Genomic DNA, 20,456 nt, shown 5'->3' on the forward strand with positions numbered 1-20,456 from the left:
CTCCTGATACAGCTAAATAAAAGTGATGATTCCATGAAACTATAAAATTAATCTTGATATATTTATATAGATTTGTGTTGCAAATAATCCAAATTTGAAAATGGCCGAAAACAGATGTGTGCACTGAACCTGTTTTCAACTTCTACATCCATATACCCACTTTTCCTACTTCATGGAGATTTTTCTGATCATATTGCTGGCTTGCTCCCTCATTTTCTCTGCCTAAAGTATGTCTTAAGAAGTGAAATGTACATTACCATTATTCAATTTTACATCATGACCTCAGTAGTTTCATGAGAAACACAAAATCCCAGTCAAAGGGAATGAGGACAGTGAAATAATGTTTCTCCTGTTGTGAGGGGGATGTTGTAGCTGTGCTGAAGAGCTCTGTCAATTCACTTTGTGTTCTGTAACCTCAAGAGTATTTCACTGCTTGCCCTCATTTAACTGCCTATCATTAATCAGTCAAAAATGTATCTGTTGGCTTTGGAAAATTCTCACAAACCACTAGAGGAAGGCCATGAAATAATATTCAGTATGACCTAATCTGAACTCAGAGGCAAACCCAGTAGATCCTTTTATTACTTCTCCTGGGTTTTTTCTTTGAATTCAGTTAATCTGTATAAAAGATCCACAAAGTTGATCAATAAGGATGCAATCTTATCTTTTTAAAATAATTTCAGTTTTCAACCTCCTCCACTGATGGTAAAAAAAAAAAATATCTAAGCCTTCATTATCTTTTTGCTTCCAGGAACTACATTAATAGTTGCTCTGTCTCATGTACTCTCATGTTATTAATCTGATTTCAATTTAGTATTTAGGTGAGCATGATTTGAGGGATTATTTGCATCCAGTGATTGTATGGCACAAGTGTCACAAGTTACTTGGGCCACAGCTAACTAGCAGTTTTCACAGAACAAGGAAGTGAAACTCAGATACCCAGGATACAAATGTTCTTATCCATAGCTAAGACCAGGCTTCCACAGGCACTACCACAAATCTATGGCTGTTGGATCAGTCAGCAGCAGAAATTTGAAGAATAGAAGGATCTACACAGATCACATTTAGATGTGATAGAAATAGTAAGAAGATAAATTACAGAGCTTATACCAGCTTTATATTTTTACATGAGTTTTCAGGGTCTGTCAGAGGACAGGTGATTCCTGTTCTTGTATAATGTAAGTGTCATAGTAAGAGACAACTGTTGATACAAACAGCACAAGAGTAACCCAATAAGTATTTTAAACAAAGCTGAACTATCAGAGAAACTTAGTGCCAAAGATCAAAGCTTTGGGTTTCTGCAGCAGCACATTTTTAAACTACTTGTACTAATCCAAAAGTTGAACTTAATATTTTGTTAAACCCTTACCCAAATTGGTTCTAGCATCTGTGACTTCATGTCTGCAGCATTATACCTCTGGTTTTCATAAGTAATGTGGGTGGCATTTTAAATTTCACTTCTAGTTTATAATCATGGAAGTGCTTATCTGAAACCTTAAATAAACATCATTAGGCAGTAAAGATTGAAAAAGTCAGTCTAATCTGACATGCTTTTTTTCCTCCACATTTAGCCCCTGTGATCTAACAGACATGTTGATCTAGCAATGAATACCTGAAGCTGTTTGAACCACCAACTTTTCCATGGTGACCCCAACCAAGCACAATATCAGTGTCTGAGCATTGCTTTGAATATCAATCTCTAAAGATTTACCAGTTCATGGTCAATCCTATTAATCATCTGTTTCTGCTCCTCTCCAGCTCCATCCCACCATATGCCCCCATCCCAGTCATCTGCAGTCACATGTTCACACCAGCATCACTGAGGTGCTTTTCCCTTCATCTTCTGCAGTCCAGAGCTCTTGCTCCCCTACAACATCATGGGGATACAAAAAGCCAGTTTTGAGCAGTAAACACACTAACACATGCTCAGGATAACTTTAAAAGGCACTGTTTACGTTCATTAAACCTTTAATGGAAGATCAGAACTCAGTTCAATTCAATTCTGATGGTTATTTACAAAAAACAACAGTGAACCAACAATAATAACACTTGGCTTTTACAGCTAAGTAACATGGTAAATCACCAACCACAGATGTAGTTTCAAATGGCAAACTCCAAAGAATTCTACAGACATTTTCAAGCAAAGAGTAATTTACAAACTACTCTCAAAAGCAAACATGCACAAAACAAACACACAGCAGTATCAATCAGCTTATTTCTTACAAGCAATACCCACCCTAATCACAGTCACATACTAGGCAAAGTAATGATTCAAACACAAAGATTGACTTTTACCATCTGTTTTGAAATTGTTGGACCACCACTTAAGGAAAAAACACATGCTGGCATTTCATAAGACTGAGGCCATTAGTGAGAAGAGAAACATTAAGTGCTAGTTTATTTTCTTGCCAAAGAGAATCTTGTACAAATTTAAGATATGGTAGTGTGTGAGTGTTTCACAGATATTGTTTACTTACCATATGGCTAGCTCTAATTTCAGCCTGAGATTTATATCATTTTTTCATATGCAGTGTTTTGCATTCAAAATGCTAAGCAAATATTACTCCATTTTGCAAGCAGCACAAAACACATGGTTCTTAAACGTTGTCCTTTAAAGTACTTCTGAATGGGACAAGAAAATGAATAGATGAGTTCCTCTGAAATTGTGCTCACAATCACGGCAATGTGCAAAGCAACTAAATAGAACCCACAGAGGCACACTGACTCTTGACAGCACTTGTCCCCCAACTGTGAGGTTGATTAAAGCTCAAAATGAGCTTTGCCTCACCAGTTCCTCCCATCTCTTACACAGCAGTTGTGAGGTAGGTTCTGCTCTAAGAAAAGGGCAATCTTAATACTGTCTGTTACTGTCAGAGAACCAGTCAGTGCTGACTAATTTCAACAGAAAAAAACACTTTCGACTGAACCCTTCCACCCACGGGTTGTTAACTACTCGTTAAAGGCATTGCTTTTCTGCATGTGTTCATCAAACACATGTCCCAGTCTAACTCAAAATGGGGGTCACAATTTCAGAGGGGAGCACCACTGGCAACAAGCTGTGAAAACAAATATTTTAGGTTCATTTTACCCTTCCATCCAGAGATCCTTTCAAATGTATTGATCATTTAACATACTGGTCAAACCAGTTATTACAGTGCTTTCAGCAACATCCAAATTGAAGTATGTTTCTGTCTTTTTAATAATGCAGTGGGTGTCATGAGTCACAATGCAATGAGTGAAAATAAGGAGTACTGACTCATGTCTATTAAAACATGTCTTGACTAGATGTGTGGTGAGTGGGTGATTACACACTAAATAGCATGAGGATATTAGGAAGCTGAGGTGAAGGTCTGCTTGTCCATAAATCTCAAGAAAGGTACATCCACACTATCTAGATAAATTGTTAATCAGCTCCTTCAACATGTGACCGTGTGCTTGACAGTAAAATGTGTCCCAAACACATAAAACTCTCAAATTCTTTCAGCATAGTGAGATGCTAAGATTACATTGGGAGCCCCTGGGCTCTGGCTGTCAGAAGCAGAATTGGCCACATGCATCGGACACTGAGGCAGAACGAGATCCCAAATCTCATTGTCATCTATGATCATGTTGGGAATCACTATTCCTATTTACTGCAGCCCCAAACCACAGGCTCATCCCTAACAACACAATTGATTTAGGTACAGTACTTCTGAATAATGGATCAAGGAATACAACACTTTGAATATACATTATCCCTGTGGGATTTGGCAAGATTTACCCCAGCCCCAAATCTGCTGAAATTTATCATTCTTCATATTTGGCCAGGTTTTTTTGTTTGTTTGCTTTGTGGACACAGAGTAAACCATGCTGTGACCCTGGCAAACATCCTGGAGGGAGCACAACACAGACCAGCCAGCACTGCAGGGAAGCTGAAGGCTCCTACAGCGGCAAGATGAACAAGAGTCAACAATATGCTCTGGCACTGAAGAAGGCTGACAGCATTTGGCCTGTGTTAACTGAGCCATAGCTAAAAAGCAAAAAAAAAAATTATTTTTACCATTTACTTATCATTCATTGAACCATATCTAGAATTGTGCATCCAGTTTTGGGACACCTTCCTCCCCCCAGTACAATGATGACACTGGACACTGACTGACTGGAGCAAATCCATCAGAGGGCCACCAAGATGGTGACAGACTGGAGCACTTGCCCTTTGAACAGAAGCTGAGTGATCTGGGCCTGTTCAGCCCAGAGAAGAGACAGCTCCAGAACGACTTTGGAGTAGCCTTCCCTAACCTAAAAATAAGCGCTGCACTCTTCACATCTCTGCTCTACCTCTGTGCATATAAGTCCCAACAGATGAAACTAGTTTACCAAGCCCTCTGAACAGACAATAATTTTTGTTACTTTCACTAGCAGCAATTGGCTGTTCATTAGGAACAAACTGGAAATGTGAAGTTTTCCACTTGTGCTGCCACTGAGATGGAACCCGACTACTTAAGTGCTTGAACAAGAAGCACCACAAAGTGCCCCTGTCCCACATCTGCAGGCAGTTCTCCTTCTGGGCCACCCCTAGCAGACAAAAGCATTAACTTTGTGGTGCTCTGCATGGGCTGGCTCCAGATATTATATTAAAAAAAAAAAAAATCTGTGATGGACCTCAAGTTTGAAATGAAAAGGAATAGGCCAGTTTTCCCTACTTAAATTCTGTGGATATAAGGAAATCAAAACATTTGACAGGAACAACTGAGTATTCCTAACTGCTCTCCCCCATCCCTAAGCTAACTGCACGAAAAATAACCTTTACTAAATTCCAGTCAAATGAGCTGCAGCCCTCCAAGCAGGAAGTACATTTGCTTTAGATGCAAAATTCCTCCATCTTTTTAGTTACTGACAACCATGAGTGCGACTTACAGAAAAGAACAACCCCCCCAGTACAACTTATATCCCCCAACACCCTTCCACTTATATGAATGCTTCCTTCATCCAACACATTATCAAAAACATTTACATTCATCCTAATGCCAAATAAAACAGTCATGGGTGCACATTTTTATAATAGCTTTCCAGAAGATGGGAAAAAATTTAAAGTCAAATTGTTCATTAAAATGCTTCATGAAAAGCATGTATCGCTCAGGCCTGAGCATTCTCAGATGTTTTCTGTATTAATAGCCACATTAACAACTAAAGTCGACCGTTCCAAAGGATATTTACCAGCTCAGATCAAATCTATTCATCACATTTCAGTAGCTATTCTGGGAATTCAAATCCCCAGACAACTTTGAAAATCCTAACCACAGAGTACCTTTAGCATTCAATACAGGATTTACAAATACAACCCCAGAGTATTTTCTGTACGAGACTTCCTCCATTAATCCTTCTGAAGTGTTAAGACTTTCTACCAACATGGTACATTTCATCTACCACCATGCTGTAAAAGAGCTCTGTGAGCAATTACAGTCCTGTCTTCAGGGTGATTCATTCCCTTTAATTAAATGCCCTTGAAATATTACTGCTATGAATGTCATCAGATGCAGTCTTTGTTTGAAAATAAGATCAAGGACAGAACAAAAGCAGAACTTTCTCAGCCCCAAGAAACTCAGGAACTAAGTCTGCACTTTTTTTTTTTTTGTTAAATTATTCTCTGTGTTACAAAATTGAGATTCCCTTACATTTTAATTCCAAAAACGAAGTACTTCAGAAATGCCTTTTAAGGAATTACCATGTCTTTATTCAGATGAGAATGACCAAGGAGCAACAAAACAAAAGCAAGAACCAATAAACAAAACCCACAATTAACATAGCAATTGAGCCATTATTTGTTTCCTTCAGTGCTATGTCACCCCAGAATTTAGCTTCCATCCTGGGTGCTGATTGTGTGTTGATTCATCTCATTCTGCCAGTCAAGATGAATCCAAACTTCAGAAATGTATCTAATGGCAAGGGGCACAGAAATATCAGTCTTTAGAAACTTGTTCTCTGTGGCTGATGTACCATTAAAACGAAGAACAGTACACCAGAAACAGATCCTTTTATACTGGGAGAGGTAAACGGGTTCTAATGTGGTTTGCAGGATCAGAGCATTTGCTGTACTTGGCAATTGCTTCCAAGTTCTTAATTTGTATTTTAAAAGTCAAATTTCTTTTTTCATAGGCCAAGAACCATCTGAAGAAAACCAGGGGAGGAAAAAACAGCTTAAACACATAAATACATGCATTAACTCCTGAGATACAGATCTAACCTCCCAGTAACTACAAAGAGAAGCCAGCTCACCCACCATGTCTGAAACCGTGTTAGGACTATAACCTGTGAATTACAGGTCCATAAATTGTAAGACTTCTGCAGCATCCTCTTCAGAAGATTCCACAAAAATGTTACAGGGATTTTTGTCCAGATTTCACAGGTTACATTCTAGCCTATTTTGGATGTAGCTCGGGGTAATAATTTTCTTGGTGAGTTCCAAGAATAACGGTATTTCCTGCTACTTGGCACCTTTTCAAAGCACAGACAGCAGCTCTCACAGCCAATTTCATTCCCCCCCTGAGACACACATATTTGCTTAGGTGATCCAGAGTCATTTACAGAAAGAGGATACCAATTTCAAAATGGTTCCATAACATTTAATTCTGCTATTTTCTCAGGTTCTATATACTACACATACTTCATGCTTTCAGTTTCTTGCTAAGAAAATGTAACTACTGCCACTGAAAGTCACGTTTAATATCTTCTGTTTATTCTATGGACTTGCTGAGCTGGTTTTCATTCTATCCTGACTTACATAGAGGGGACTAAAGTAGGAATACTTTAAAAACTGTACACAGCCTTGACAACTGCAAGTAGATGAAATCTGGACTGGCTAAAAAAACTCCACTGGTTAGTACACTTAGGATTGATTTTAAGGCATGTAGAGAAGCTGTATTAACCTATTCTCATTACAGTTGTGCTACTCCCATTCCCATTCAAACCTCCAAAGTGTGATCTTGCAAACTCTGAAAACAATCAGCCTCAGTTCAGCACTCCAAGATTATTCTCAAATCTTCCAGCTGGGGCTAAGGCATAAACTGAGGTCATAGAATACCAAGTGGGAAGGGGAGCTCCAGCATCATCTTGTCCAAACCTTCTTGGCAAAAGCAAGATGTCCCAACACCCTACTCCACCGAATCTTTAAAGTGTCCAACGCTGGGGAATCCTGCACTTCCCTGAGGAGATTATTCCAATGGCTGATTGTTAACAGCTGATAGGATGTAAGCTTCCTGCAGATAACCAGGCTGTACTTAAGTGCTCTGGCTTTTTCAATAGGATGATTTTCTGAATGTCTCCAAGATTAGAAAAATGCATGCCAGAAGCAATCCTGGCCTTGGGCAGGATGATGAAGTTCCTTCCAAACCTATGTTTTCATTGCGTGAAAAGCAGACAGATGTAACTGTTCACAGCACCAAGAACTCAATTAACAAAGATTGTAATGGGAAAAAGAATCTGAAATAGGGAGTTCCACAGCTCACTCCACCTCGCAGTGGCAAGTAACAATGACATCATTGTTTTTCTTGATTATATATAAATGGAATAGCTCTCAGAGCACATAGCCTTATGAGGATGGTGTTTCCTAGCCAAGCCAATCGAGCATATCTTAGAAATAAGCCAGCAAGCATCAGTATTTTTTTCCTTGCTTAACAGTTCAGCACCAGACTAATCCACAGAGTGTTTAAAAGCTCTAGAGGGAGGCAGCACTGCTAATAGCAGTAAGAGAAGGACCATCACTTCCCTCTTTGGGCCCATTGTAACAGGTTTTAGCATGTTGGTGTTTATTAGCCTTCTCTTCATGCAGGCAACACATTTTTGAAGGCAATAAAGATGTTATAAAAGACATTCCCCATTCGGAATCTGTTTTTGAGACTTATCCTTGAAACACACAGTTTGGTATTACCTTTCTTCAAAGATGAACAATTTAAAAACAATTTATCTGCAAATATAAAAATTAGCTTGAGTGTGCATTTGCCTATAAAATAATGTACAGAAATGAGACAAAAAGCCATTGGACCAGGAAAATGCTAATTTGTCAATAGTCCATAGATCTCAGATAGCTAATCTAAATAGTTAAAATATTTTTGTAATTATGCACCAAGAAAAAAAACCCCAAACTTTTCTTGTTTTTTTTCTCCAGAAAATTATGTATTTTATAACGACATCTGTTATCAATGGAAACAGTCCAAAAACGTGTCCTCAAAAAGAAAAGCTTCCACCTATGAGCACACCTCCTCAGATGAAAGGGACTACTGTAGTCTATAGGATTACCCATTAGACACAGGAACAGGCTTTTACAGTTCCCTCTAGAGAGTCATTAAACTGGTTATGTCAAAAAGTTGGTTTCTATTTTCTTAATTAAAAGGGAAAAAAATCATGTCTGAGCAAAGGTAGAAACAAAAAATTAAATATATTCCCTCAAAAAAAAAAAAAAAAAAAGCACATTTCTTCTCCATCACCTGTTGTACCAGGTTTTATAGTGTCATTAACTATTTGCTTCAATATTTATAAATTCAAATATGTGAAGGCCTCTGAAGCACTAAGTTTTATTTTGTAAGGTGCCTGTAGCGGGGGGTTACCGGGGAGTAGAAAGCAGCCAGGAAAAGGCTCCGTTAGCCAGGAGCACGAGTGGGAGCTCTCGGTCACCAGCTGCAGGACACGGAGCCCTGGTGAGCGCTCAGCTGAGCGGCACCGGCTCCTGAAAGGGAGGATGCACGCTCCTGCAAACCTTCTCCCGGGATTTCACCAGCGCAGAACCAAACCAGTTCGGGTCTGGAGCCCCAAAGCTCGGAGGAGGAGCGTGCGCCCCGCACTGCTCCCGGGACAATGCGCTGCAGGGCAGGAGCCGAGCGAGGCGCTGCCACCGCCACGTGCTGAAACCTCACAGCTGAGCCAACGGGGAAAGAGCTAGGGGAAAGAGGAATAAGAGGACAAAAAAAAAAGAAAAAAAAAAAAAAAGAAAAAAAAAAAAAAAGTGCTCTCCGGAGCTCCTGGGGGCCCACAGACAGTTGTGCTCCGGCCGGCTGAGCCCATTGCCCCGGCTGAGGGACCCCTGCCGCGCCGCCCCGCCCGCACCCTCCCCGGGCCCAGAGGCGCCCACCTCCGGCCCGTGCCTGCCGCCGCTGATTGGCGGCCGGGGGCGCTGTAAAGCGGCCGGCGATTGGCAGCGGTGAGGGCCGCGCTGTAAGGCGGCCAGCGATTGGCGGGCGGGTGGGCCCGTGCGGGCGCTGCCCGGCTTTGTACACGCGCGGCCCTTTAACAATGGGCGCGGCGCGCGGCGCCGCGTGATGGCGGCGGAGCCCCGGGGCCGCCGCGCCGCGCTCGGGTGTCCCGGGCCGCGCCCCGCCACCTCTCCCGCGACCGCCGCCGCCACCACCTCCGCGACCCCCTCACCCGGCCGTGCCCCGCGGCGGGAGGGGGCGGCTTAACGAGCCGCACTTGTGCCCCGCATGGCGGCCAGCTGGGCCGGGGGGCCGGGGGTGCCCCGCGGCAGCTGATCGCGGTTAGCCGGGGGCGAGCCAGAAAGGGGCGAGGGTGGCGCTGCCTGTCCCGCCCTCAGCGAGTGCCGCTTCCTCCCCGGTGCCTGGGCCCGGGCGCCGCGCCGCGCCGCCGATGGAGCTGGAGGCGCAGTGGTGGACAGGACAGCTGGCGGCCGACATCCACCAAGCGCTTCGATACAAGGTACCGCGGGGGGAGCCGGGCTGGGGGCGGCCCCGGCGTCTTTGTGAGGCTCCGGGCGGCGGAGCCGCCGCGGGGGCAGCGGGCGGAGGGCGCGCCTGGGGCGGCCGCGCTCGGCGGAATTGGCTTTTGTGAACTCGGAGCTCGCCGTGTCGTCCCGCCGTGGGCGCCGGGGCCGTCTGTCCGCGGCCGTGACAGCTGATCCGAGCGGCCGGACTGTGCTCCCGCTGCTCCCCGGAGACGGCAAGGGCTCACGGTACGCCCGGTGCTGCTCTTGAGACGTTTGCAAGGTTTAAACTCGGCAGAAAGCATTGTGGTGTTATTGGAGCAAAAAAACCCCGACTAACCAAACAAAAACCCAGTGAAAGAAACGCTGGGTGCGTTAATAGTGGAGGGTTTAGGCAATTGCTTAGAAGTTGCTTCGATTGTCTCGGAGTTGTTCTTCGGGACTGTTTTGATAAAGCACATCTTAACACCTGGGCTGAAAATCAGTTTACAATGACCGAACCTGCTAAAACAGTGCTTTTGTTGCTTGATGATACTCGATGAGCGGATTACTTTTCCCGGAGTCTTGATTGCTTTACTCTTTTTCCGGTGATGGAGGGAAATAAGGGAAGAACAGGATCATTTATTTGCTACCAGATTATCTTTACGAAAGCTAAGTTAGTGCTGCGAGAAGTGAATTATAAAGCTTAGTAGGTGGGAAGTTTGTTTGTGGGCTTTTGTTTCACTTCAATAGCACGTTTCAAAACTTTGGATTTCAATTAAAACTTTGAAAAATTTATGACTCCATTGCAACTTGATGTCATTAAGTTAAGTTAATCAAGATAATTTTCGCTGGAAATGTAATTGTACTCCAAATTCTGCTTGAACACAGCGTGTGGGTGCACAGTCTATGTCATAAATTTATTCATAATAACAGAGGACAGCACTGCTGTTCTGCTGCATACAAGAAGAGGTACTGGCTACTCGGCAGGAGCCTGGTGAGGTTTTTTTTCTACCAGTCCAAATTTTGTATTCAAAATAGATCATGGCACAGATTTTCTCAAATGTGGTGTTTCTAGGACCTTTGTTTCGAGGGGTCCTCTCCCCACATCTGAGACCCTGTGAGCTGAAGTGCCTTAGAGCGCACTGCAGTCAGTGTCAGTGTGACATCAGTCACATCGGGTCAGTGTTCTAACGCGCACGAGGCCAATGTTGGTTCATGCACACCCGCTCCTCTTCCTAAGGTTCAGCTGGCTGTCAGTGGTCTTTTCCTGGAGGCATCGGCAGGAGATTTGGCAGCTCTAGAACATGCAAACACTTTAGTACCAAGTCTGGTTGCCCAGATTGAGCTGTAGCAAGAGAGGGGTTAACTACTGAACTTTGCATTGAATCAGCTGAGGAATACTTGCATGCCCTTTGCAGCCTTTGCAGCAAAGACAATCCAAGACATGGTAGAAGCTGAAGTCTGGCTGACTGCCCAAATGAAAGATGTTAAATTTTAGTTTGTTAATATTGTGCAGAAACAAAGTATTTTTTAGTTGTTCTGTAATACAACAAATATTTTCTTTTTTGCTGAAAAGGAATTCTGAAATTATGAGAACAGAGGGAAGAAGGGAGAAATCTTTGAAACTTCCGTTATAAATATTAAAATATCAGGTGTATTAATCTGATACCACTTCAAACTAAATCATCATTTTAATAATTCATCTAGGAGCTAAAGCTGCCCTCTTACAAAGGCCAGTCTCCCCAGTTACACCTGAGAAGATACTTTGCAGACCTGATTGCCATTGTGAGCAACCGCTTCAGGCTGTGTCCTGCTGCGCGCCACCTGGCTGTGTACCTGCTGGACCTCTTCATGGACCGCTACGACATATCCACACAGCAACTGCACGTGGTTGCTCTGTCCTGTCTACTTTTGGCAAGTAAGTATGTGGCACCAAACTTTAACTAGACTGATCGATTCTACTACCAAATGCAGGGCGTGTCTTGGTGGGATGGAGAAAACCAAGTGGTTATATAAATGATATAAAGTAGATCTATAAATGATAAGCAGTGCATATCAGTTTGGCCCAGTTGGTAGAAGATTTCTTTAGACTTGTTTGATTTCGTTTTGATTTCTGTTGGCACCTGATAAAACTGAGGGTGGGATAAAACAAGCTGTGATTAAAAATGAATGTTTATATTTGTAAACAGATTATTCTAATGTGAACTTTAAGACCTGTGTTGTAGAAACAAAAACCCCTAGAAAGACAGTCTATCTCAAAATAGGTATGTCCTGTGCTGGAAATGAGAAATTTGCCTATCTGTGATAAAGAAAGAAATTAAATAAACCATGTGTAGACTGCACTGCATTCTTCTGATTGTGCTGTGTAGTTCTGGAATACTCCAAATTTTTGTAAATGGCAATGTTATTTAAGCAAGCTAAGGCTAACATAAATCCTGTATTGTCACGTAAAAAATGCAACACAGGTAAAATGCATTGGTGAATACACAGTACTCTGAAGACAGAATTAATTACAAACACTCATTATAAACAGTGCTGCTTATATTGACCTCAGATTCTTGTGGTGTGTATCCACCTTTCAACATTTGGGGACCCCTTTTCAGTATCTTTGAAAAAATAAGGGTGCTGTTTGCTGGGAAACCTTCTGGCACTTGGTCATAGACAAATAGAAGTCAGAGAAAATGGTCCTGGCAGCAGAACTAACTGTTGGTTCAGTTTCTGTTGACCTGTTTCTCTGAATCTCTTCTCATTTTTCCCAGTAAGGGCTCAAGGCCCTCTTTGCTACAGAAGTGGAGTGCAGTGGCATTGGACAGATTTCATCTTTCACTGCATCCCATGTCCACCAATACAGCTATTCAGCAGAGCAGTTAAACCAGAAAAGGGTTATTCCACATTCTTCTGAGGGTAGACTTTGACTAGGTGCCACCAGCTAGTAATCTTCTCTTGGCAAAGGGTGTCGTGCTGAGTATGAAAACATTGCCTCAGAAACCACTGTAATCCATTTAGGAAAATGGATTGGCTTTGAAGTAATGCCGGATTTTCAAATTAAATTCATGTTCTGAAGAGAATTTTTTTTTGTTTGTTTTAAACAAACTTCTGCCATAGTTCATGGCAAGCTGCAAGTAGAGATCTAAAAGCCTGAAGAAGCTGTGTATGGGTTGGTTGAGAGAGAAGCAAAACGCTGTTTTAAACTTTTGCCCTGTGTGGCTCAAACAAGCAGTTTAATCAGTGTAATAAGTTATGACACTGTGATATATCTGATAAGGTTAAAGTAGTAATAAGAGGAATTATTATGTGACTCCTGAAGTTTAATTTCTGTAATTACTGGAGCATGGGAAACAAAAACTAACAGACTGGCACTGGTATTGGATTAAATCCTATGTAAGTACCTCCACTGTTGAAAAAAGTAAACGTTCATGTACGTTCAGTCCTGCAAAACTCAAAGAACGTGCATTTACAACCTACATGTAGCACTGAATAGAGAGTGTAAGATGGAAAGAATTTGCAATGAAATTGAAATAGCACAACCATATGGCAAACTGTATGGAAATGTGACACTTGTTTCTCTTATTAATGGGTTTTCTACGTACACAGTTTTGCTTTAGGCTAAAAACATACAGGCCTGACAAGTTGAAAGTCCAAGGAAGGTTGCACCAGTGTATGTGGCAGAGGAGGTTTTCAGATGCACGTTGCTGAAATCCACTTGTTTGCCAGATCTCAAGTATAAAACTGCACCTACCATTGCAGGCATTAAAAGCAGCCAGGTTGGCTGGAGCTCTAGCTATGCTCTAATGAGTTTTAGACACAAAAAGGGTGTGCAGGGGTGGGAGGGTGATTAAAGCCAAATGTTCTTGTGGTGTGTTTGCCAAGTCCCATCAAAGTGGTATTTCATTGATGGTGGGGACACATTATACAATAATTGGGTGACAAAAACTTGCATATCTAGTGTCAGTGATGTCCTAATATTCTGCTCTTGGCAGCTGGCTTGTGTGTGCCAGCATGGGAAAACCAACAGGAAACATGGCACTGCACAATATCCTACACAGTGTTTGACATTATCTGCTGAAATTTAGCCCATTTTAGTACATACCCCTTTTTGTCTCTAATAACATAGTCTATTTGAGCTTTGCATCTGCAGGAAAGTCTCAAGCTTGTTTGACATAGTAGAATTGAAATATGACCAACAAGACATTAGCTATAATCCATTTTATAGTGAATATGTGCTGAACCTTTTTTTTCCCTCCTCTTTCTGTTCACCTGAAGGTAAATTTGAAGAAAAGGAAGACAGTGTTCCCAAACTTGAACAGTTGAACAGCTTGGGTTGTATGACTAACATGAATTTGGTACTAACAAAACAGAATTTGCTTCATATGGAGTTGTTGTTGCTAGAAACATTTCAGTGGAATTTGTGCCTCCCAACTGCTGCTCATTTCATCGACTATTATCTTTCTATTGCTGTCCATGAGACTGATCTTCATGATGGCTGGCCAATGGTTTGCTTAGAGAAGACTAAGTTATATATGGCAAAATATGCTGATTACTTTCTGGAAGTATCATTGCAAGGTGAGTTACAGATTTCAGATAATGACTTCTTTGTTGTCTTGACAGACAATATCAAACTTAAATGATTTTTTTTTCTTATTCCTCCTTTCTAGATCATGAATTTTTAAATTATGCCCCTTCTTTAGTTGCTACTGCATGTGTAGCCTCTTCAAGGATTATCCTGCGTCTCTCACCCACGTGGCCCACGCGGCTGCATCACCTCACTGCCTACTCCTGGGACTTCCTGGTGCCGTGTATTGAGCGACTCTTAATGTGAGTTAACACCAGTGGCTTTTTTAAGCCCATGTCTGCATCTGTTGTTATGCTTAATTGCTGCCAGCAGTGCAATTACATTTCTTTAAAAATTTCCGTTCCTCTGTTCTAAAAATACTTATGTATAAGTTTGGTACATATTTTTAGGCAATAACTGTTTTGCTCTTTCCAAAAGAGAAGACTTTATCAGATCTAATCTCTTTCCTGATCTTTCAACAAATAAACTTCTGCCTTGCATTTCCACTGAACATCTGGGATGCTTTGAGCTTCTTCAATAGCTTGTTCCCAATTTCTCTAGTCTGATCTGAGAGCAAAGAGATAGTGAAGAGTACCAAAGGCAAAGGGGCCTTGGAAGTTCAAGGCATGCTCCAAAGAGATGATGGATCAAACCTGCAGAGGTCACCAGCTTTGGCAGGAGGAGATAACCACGAGTTTGTATCTATTCTTGCTGTATCCATTTTTGCATTACAGCTGACATAAGATAAAAATGCCAATGAATGCCAAGTGAACCTTCCTGGGTAAGCATGTTACACAATCTGCTTTCCCTCTACAGAAATTTGCTCTTACCCAAGTCTAACATAGTTGTGATCAGAAGATGCACAGCTGGATCTGGAAGAACCACATCAGCCTTAGAAATGTGACATTATCACCCTTGATGGCCTCTGCTAGCTTCACTTATGTGTATAATGAAAGGAGTAGTACCTAAAGCATGCAAGTGCTGTTGCAGAAGTGTTTTAAGTATTGCTCTGGAACAGAGGGAGGGCACCATCAAAAAGTTAGGAATGAAATGTGTAGGTGGCATCTGCTTAACCTCAGCACAGAATTGAGAAAGAGAGTGTGTCTAGATACATTTCAGACAGGTGTAAATCAAAGGGAATTCACATGAGCCGTACTGGATAGGGTAGAAAAAACGTGAGACAAAGGAAAAAAAAAAAGTGGTTTTGCTCTCTAGAACAGGATCTCATACCTATATGCATATGATCTTTAAGTACTGTAATGTAGATACTGCAAACCTTTCTGGTATCTTTCCTTTAGAAACCTTATTCTCTGTTTAATTTAAATTAGGTAGAAGCAGCCAGTTCAGTTTGTTGGCCTATGTGAGTACAGTAGCAAACTTTACTGCACTGTGATTCTAGATCCCACTCTCTTACATGTATTGTACTTGGCTTTATCTGTGTTTTTTATTGCTATACAGTGAAGTAAAATGCTAGTAAAATGCTGGAAAGAGAGACTGTACCCCAACCACATTTTGAAACTTTAGGTTTTTTGTTTTGGTTTGTTTTTTTTTTTAGTTTTGGAAGCTGGCAGATACTTGCATCATTTTTTAGAGTGCTCTTAAAGTTAATCAAAGGAGTTTAAATTACATTAATATCTATTTTGATGTATTTTGTCTTTTCAATTTGTTTTAGTGCGCACGATAACGACGTGAAGGAAGCAAACAAGCAGAAAGGACAACAGGCTCAGTCTGCCCAGCACGCCGTGTTCCAGCCCCCAGCTCCCGGTGCCCAGCAGGCCAATGCTCAGCAGCACCAGCACGTACCGCAGTACCTGCAGGCCCACCAGTCCTCCTTGCAGTACCACCACCCAGCAGCACAGCAGCACAGCTGCCAGCAGATACTGTCATCCACTCACACAGCCTCCTACCCACTGCAGACCTGCCCTGCTGCCTTACAGACCAGTGCTCAGGCTCGAGGCCACGTGCAGACGGGCGCTGCCATGTCCCTGGCTGTGCCACTGGACGTGAAGCCATGCATAAGTGTCTCCTACAACCGGACATACCAAGTGAATGGACGATATTCCTGTATTACTCCCTGCTTTGAGAGGTGATGAGTACAAAATGCTTTTGTGCTTGTTTGTTTTTTGGGGCGGAGAGTTGTGTGGAAAACGGTTTCATTTTTTTGTTAAACCTCAAAGTTGGAGGGCAAAAAATTGAATTAAAAAGGTGTCTTCCCAGGAAAGAAAGCAACTGGATTGGCAACCGGTGCCACAGCTCAAATAACAGCCTGCAAAAAGTTAGCACACAGACCATCCTGTGAAAAAGAATCTGTATGCTTGGGGATAATGCGTTCTTCCTCTGACACTCAGAATATTCTGCTTCTAATGTGTGTCTGGGAAATACTACTCAAAAAAAAAACCAGCTGTGGACTAACTACAGACTTATCTTTTAATGAAGGAGATATGCAGTATTATTTTGAAGACATTTATGTCATCCCACCGTACAGTATTAACACTTTATACTTACTGAAACTTAAGAATCCACTGAATGCCAGACTTCTACAGGTACATGGAGATCACAGGAAGAAACAAATCTCATGTGGCTAACTCCATCTTGCCCCTTTTTCACCACTGGTGTTGGTTATTTGCTTTAGGCTAACGCACGTAAATTAACTGATATTTTGGCTAGTTTTTTAAGTTTTGTACCTTACAGGACAGACAGTGTATTTTTGCCTCTTTTATCCTCCCTATCTTTTTTGTGTTTAAAGTAACTCTTTCATACTAACTCAGGGACTTCTCTACTCGTTACTCTGTGCTGCTGGTTTGTACACTAATTGGGTTTAACTCGGGGAAGGAAGGCAGAGGGGGAAGAGACTATAGCAAGTGGAGTGGCTTTTCTTCAGGGCATCTATGCAGAGTACCAAAGGGATATGTTAGTGTTCACAGAATGTAGATGTGAACTACTGCCCAGCAGTGTGATAATTGAAGAAAAGAGAAAGTTTCAACTGAACTTTTACTGTACCAGAACTACTACAGTGGCTGTGATTCCTCTTTGTACACAAATACATGAATACTATTAACCAACAGAAAGTATCCTCCAGTTGTACTGACAGTATCATCCCTACAGAAAAAGTACACTTAAATGCTGACTGAAATCCAGTTCTGTCTCGTTTATAGTGGAGGGAAATTCTCAGGTAATAAAGGGGCAACTTTTTCTTCTACTATTTGGGAGTTCCAGAAGAAGATGTAGAGATTTGCTCTTCCAAGTGGGTGGATCAAAAATATTTAGCTGAGTGAACTCCTTCACCACAAGTAAGGTGCTAATAATATAACTTTATGGAATTACACTATCTCCTGTGGAGTGGATAGTCTGAGGGTAGAAAGCTTCACTCATCCACCTCTTGGATGAAAATTATGGTAGAGATATTAACAGAGATGGTTTTTGGGGTCCTTTGTGTGTTTGTTGGGGTTTTTTTAGGGGGGTGTTGTGTTTTGGTTTTTTTTGTTTTTCTTTAAATACAAGAAGATATCAGACTTTCTCCTGTGGTAGAATGTGGGAGGAAGTGGTATGAATAACAGGATTCTTACTACTTTAAAATATCTTTATAGTACATGGGCTTAAGGCTTCTTCTGGTAGTTTCATTTGTTTTTTCACCATCTTCTTCCCTGTCTTAGTGGCAGCACTTAAAGTCGTGTTCCATCAAATGACACTGAATTACTGTGAATCTTACAGGAACTGTTTCGAAAGCAGGGGCAATTAAATTACATTATCAATATAAAGATGAAAGCTTTATCACCATAATGTTCAGAATGGAGGAGGACAGCTGTGTTCATTCTTTCTAGAGCTAAATTATAACATGCTACAAAAATCCTATTTATTGTTGAGGAGAAGAAATCCTGTTTCTCTTGTTTTGTCTTAAATTCCAGTTTCTGTTGTGGGCTTTTGTAGCATAGATGTGCAAGTCAAGAAGAATAGGAGGATGAATGGAAAAGATGACCCTCTCCCTTTTATCCTAGAGAATCAACTTTGAAATAGGCATAGTGTGGTCAATTCCTTATTAAAATGAAAGTGGGTTTGGTTTTTTTCCTCTCCTCTCTTCATCTCTTAATGAATATTTCCCTGTGTCTGAGAGTAGTGTTAAGTAGAGACTTTCCACCTTATAAGATGCCATGCTTTTTACTCAGCACTGTTACTCATTTTAGAGGGAAATGGACTTCTTTCTGCTGGTTTCATTTTGTTGCAATGCTGTATCCAAGTCCTCAGTGTTCTAACTACCTCTGATGCTATGAATGTACAGTCTTGTAATAGACCATGACTTGAAATAACAGCAGATGCCTGTAGCAATTTTTTTCTGTAAAATCTTCAAATCATCTAATTTGTCATCTTTTTTTGTGACACAGCAGTATAGGCTCTTCTTTTTTTGGGGTATTAGTAAATTTATCCCATAGGCATTTGATATATAAAAATTTAACTAATACTTAACACTGGAATTATAATGGGTGGGGGGCTTTTTCACTTAGTTAATACCACAGCTTTACATTTAATAGGGTATTTTTTATTTGACTATTTTAAGACATTAGGTCAATTGTAAAAAGATCCACTACATACTGTTTGTTTTTAATTTATTACTTAGTCTGAGTTTTTTTCTGACACTACAGCTGCATCATGACTACAGAGAAAATGTACACTGAACAGTTTCAATCTATATTATTTAAAAGGGCTTTATCAGTGTACATTAAAAATACACTGTTCTTACTATTAGAACCAAAATATGTTTTTTATGGCGTAAATAAGAATGGTGCTTCTAAATGCAAAATGTCCAAAACAATGGAATCTTTGTGAGTGCTATGCATTCAACTTATTTTTTAAAATAAAACTAGTTTTGAGTAAGAAGGTTCCAGTGTGTATTATGCTTTGTATTGTGTTTTATAAAAGTATGTAAACTGTCTTGCCCCGTGTAACTGGCTGAAGCTGTAAGGACTTCTCTCCCTCCCCCCTTGTTTTCTGTGACATATCATAAGCTGCAGGAACACTCAGACTTCACAATTGAAAAAAAAAAGTAGGAAGGAAATCATGCAGGAAGGAGCTTTAAAACTAATTGCAGCCACAGCATATGCTAAATATTGTACACTTCAACAATGAGTCTAGTACACAGCTGTAACAAAGAAATAAAGAACAAAAGATCTCGAGTAGCTCAAGAGCCAGCGGGTGGAATTCATTTTGTTCTCATGCAAAAAAGCAACCATTAATGCTGGCAATCTCACATTTCTAATACTAGAAATCATTTAGGAGATGTGGGAATAGCCTCTTGTCAAGAGCCACAAGCACTTGTGTTATTTACAATAGCTGTGAAGGCTCAGTCATGCTGCAGGCACTATAGAATCACATGATGTATCCCAGCACAGATATTTTTGATTGTTTTGAACTTCTGATAACTGCTGCTTGCTAGAAATAGTTCTGTTTCTTTCTAACACTGTGCACACTTTATATTTGTAGCAAGGCTGTGATTATGGCCTGAGTCACAAAAATTACTAAGTTGGCTTAAAATTTAATTTGTCTAAAGTTAAAAAATGAAATCATGAGGCCTCTTAGCTTTCACCCATCCATTTAGGAATAAACCACTGAGAGTGAAAACCTTTTTGGAGGACCTAGGGCCAGAGGGAGAGCAAGCTGTACTCCATCTCTGTAAGGAACAAAGGCAATGCTCTAATACAATGACAGCATGCATCTTACATGGATACTTTGATCTGGAAAGTTTTGTCCTCACTCTTAAGGCAGCAAAAGTCAAGTCTGTCTAGACTGTGGCCTTGAAATCTCAAGTTTTTATATTTTTTTTCACTGTAATTACAAAATAGGAACTACCCATGGCATTTCTGAGTCTCCTAACAACTACAAGGACTGCCAAATACTTTTCAACATTTCAGTAGAAGTCTCAGCTTCAGATTTGAAATTGCAAGTCAAGCTATTTTTGTGTTTGTACGCAACAAGAAAAGCCTTATCTCTACTTCCCATGACCCAGGTTCATTATTTACTTTAAATGTGAGGCTGTTTACGGTCTTCCAGCATTGCAAATTTAGCTTAAAATACGAATTTTAAAGTCAACATTTTAGTGACTGACACATCACCAGAATTAAAAACTTTTTCCAACTCTAATACTGTGGTTAAAATATATATAAACCAGAAAGTAATGTAGCATATTCCTGCAATAATTTATAAACTCTGCATTCTGAATGTTCACAGGAACAAAAGTCTTGT

At 40.9% G+C, this 20,456-nt stretch overlaps 1 protein-coding gene and 1 long non-coding RNA gene across 2 annotated transcripts in view; one reads left to right on the forward strand and one right to left on the reverse strand.

Moving 5' to 3' along the window:
* Positions 1 to 1,950: 1,950 nt before the first annotated feature.
* The window catches only part of LOC129123391 (uncharacterized), a 31,717-nt gene continuing 13,211 nt past the window's right edge, over positions 1,951 to 20,456 (reverse strand). The window contains exon 5 of the long non-coding RNA XR_013183456.1: positions 1,951 to 4,009. This is a non-coding gene — a long non-coding RNA (uncharacterized LOC129123391). The remainder of the gene's footprint in view (positions 4,010 to 20,456) is intronic.
* CCNJ (cyclin J) lies at positions 9,252 to 19,096 on the forward strand. Its single transcript, XM_054637729.2, has 5 exons — positions 9,252 to 9,684; positions 11,378 to 11,588; positions 13,934 to 14,233; positions 14,326 to 14,485; positions 15,895 to 19,096. The coding sequence occupies exons 1-5, from the start codon at positions 9,616 to 9,618 to the stop codon at positions 16,310 to 16,312; spliced, it is 1,158 nt and encodes a 385-aa protein (XP_054493704.1). The 5' UTR covers positions 9,252 to 9,615; the 3' UTR covers positions 16,313 to 19,096.

This window comes from Agelaius phoeniceus, chromosome 9 (assembly GCF_051311805.1).
Source record: "Agelaius phoeniceus isolate bAgePho1 chromosome 9, bAgePho1.hap1, whole genome shotgun sequence".
Taxonomy (NCBI): domain Eukaryota; kingdom Metazoa; phylum Chordata; class Aves; order Passeriformes; family Icteridae; genus Agelaius; species Agelaius phoeniceus.

What these genes read in the sequence shown, in the direction of transcription:
- CCNJ (XM_054637729.2), top strand. Translation starts at nt 9,616, where the DNA reads ATGGAGCTGGAGGCGCAGTGGTGGACAGGACAGCTGGCGGCCGACATC. An exon ending in TCTGGAAGTATCATTGCAAG is followed by an intron (nt 14,234 to 14,325) that starts GTGAGTTACAGA and finishes CCTCCTTTCTAG; the next exon opens with ATCATGAATTTTTAAATTAT. An exon ending in TGTATTGAGCGACTCTTAAT is followed by an intron (nt 14,486 to 15,894) that starts GTGAGTTAACAC and finishes AATTTGTTTTAG; the next exon opens with TGCGCACGATAACGACGTGA.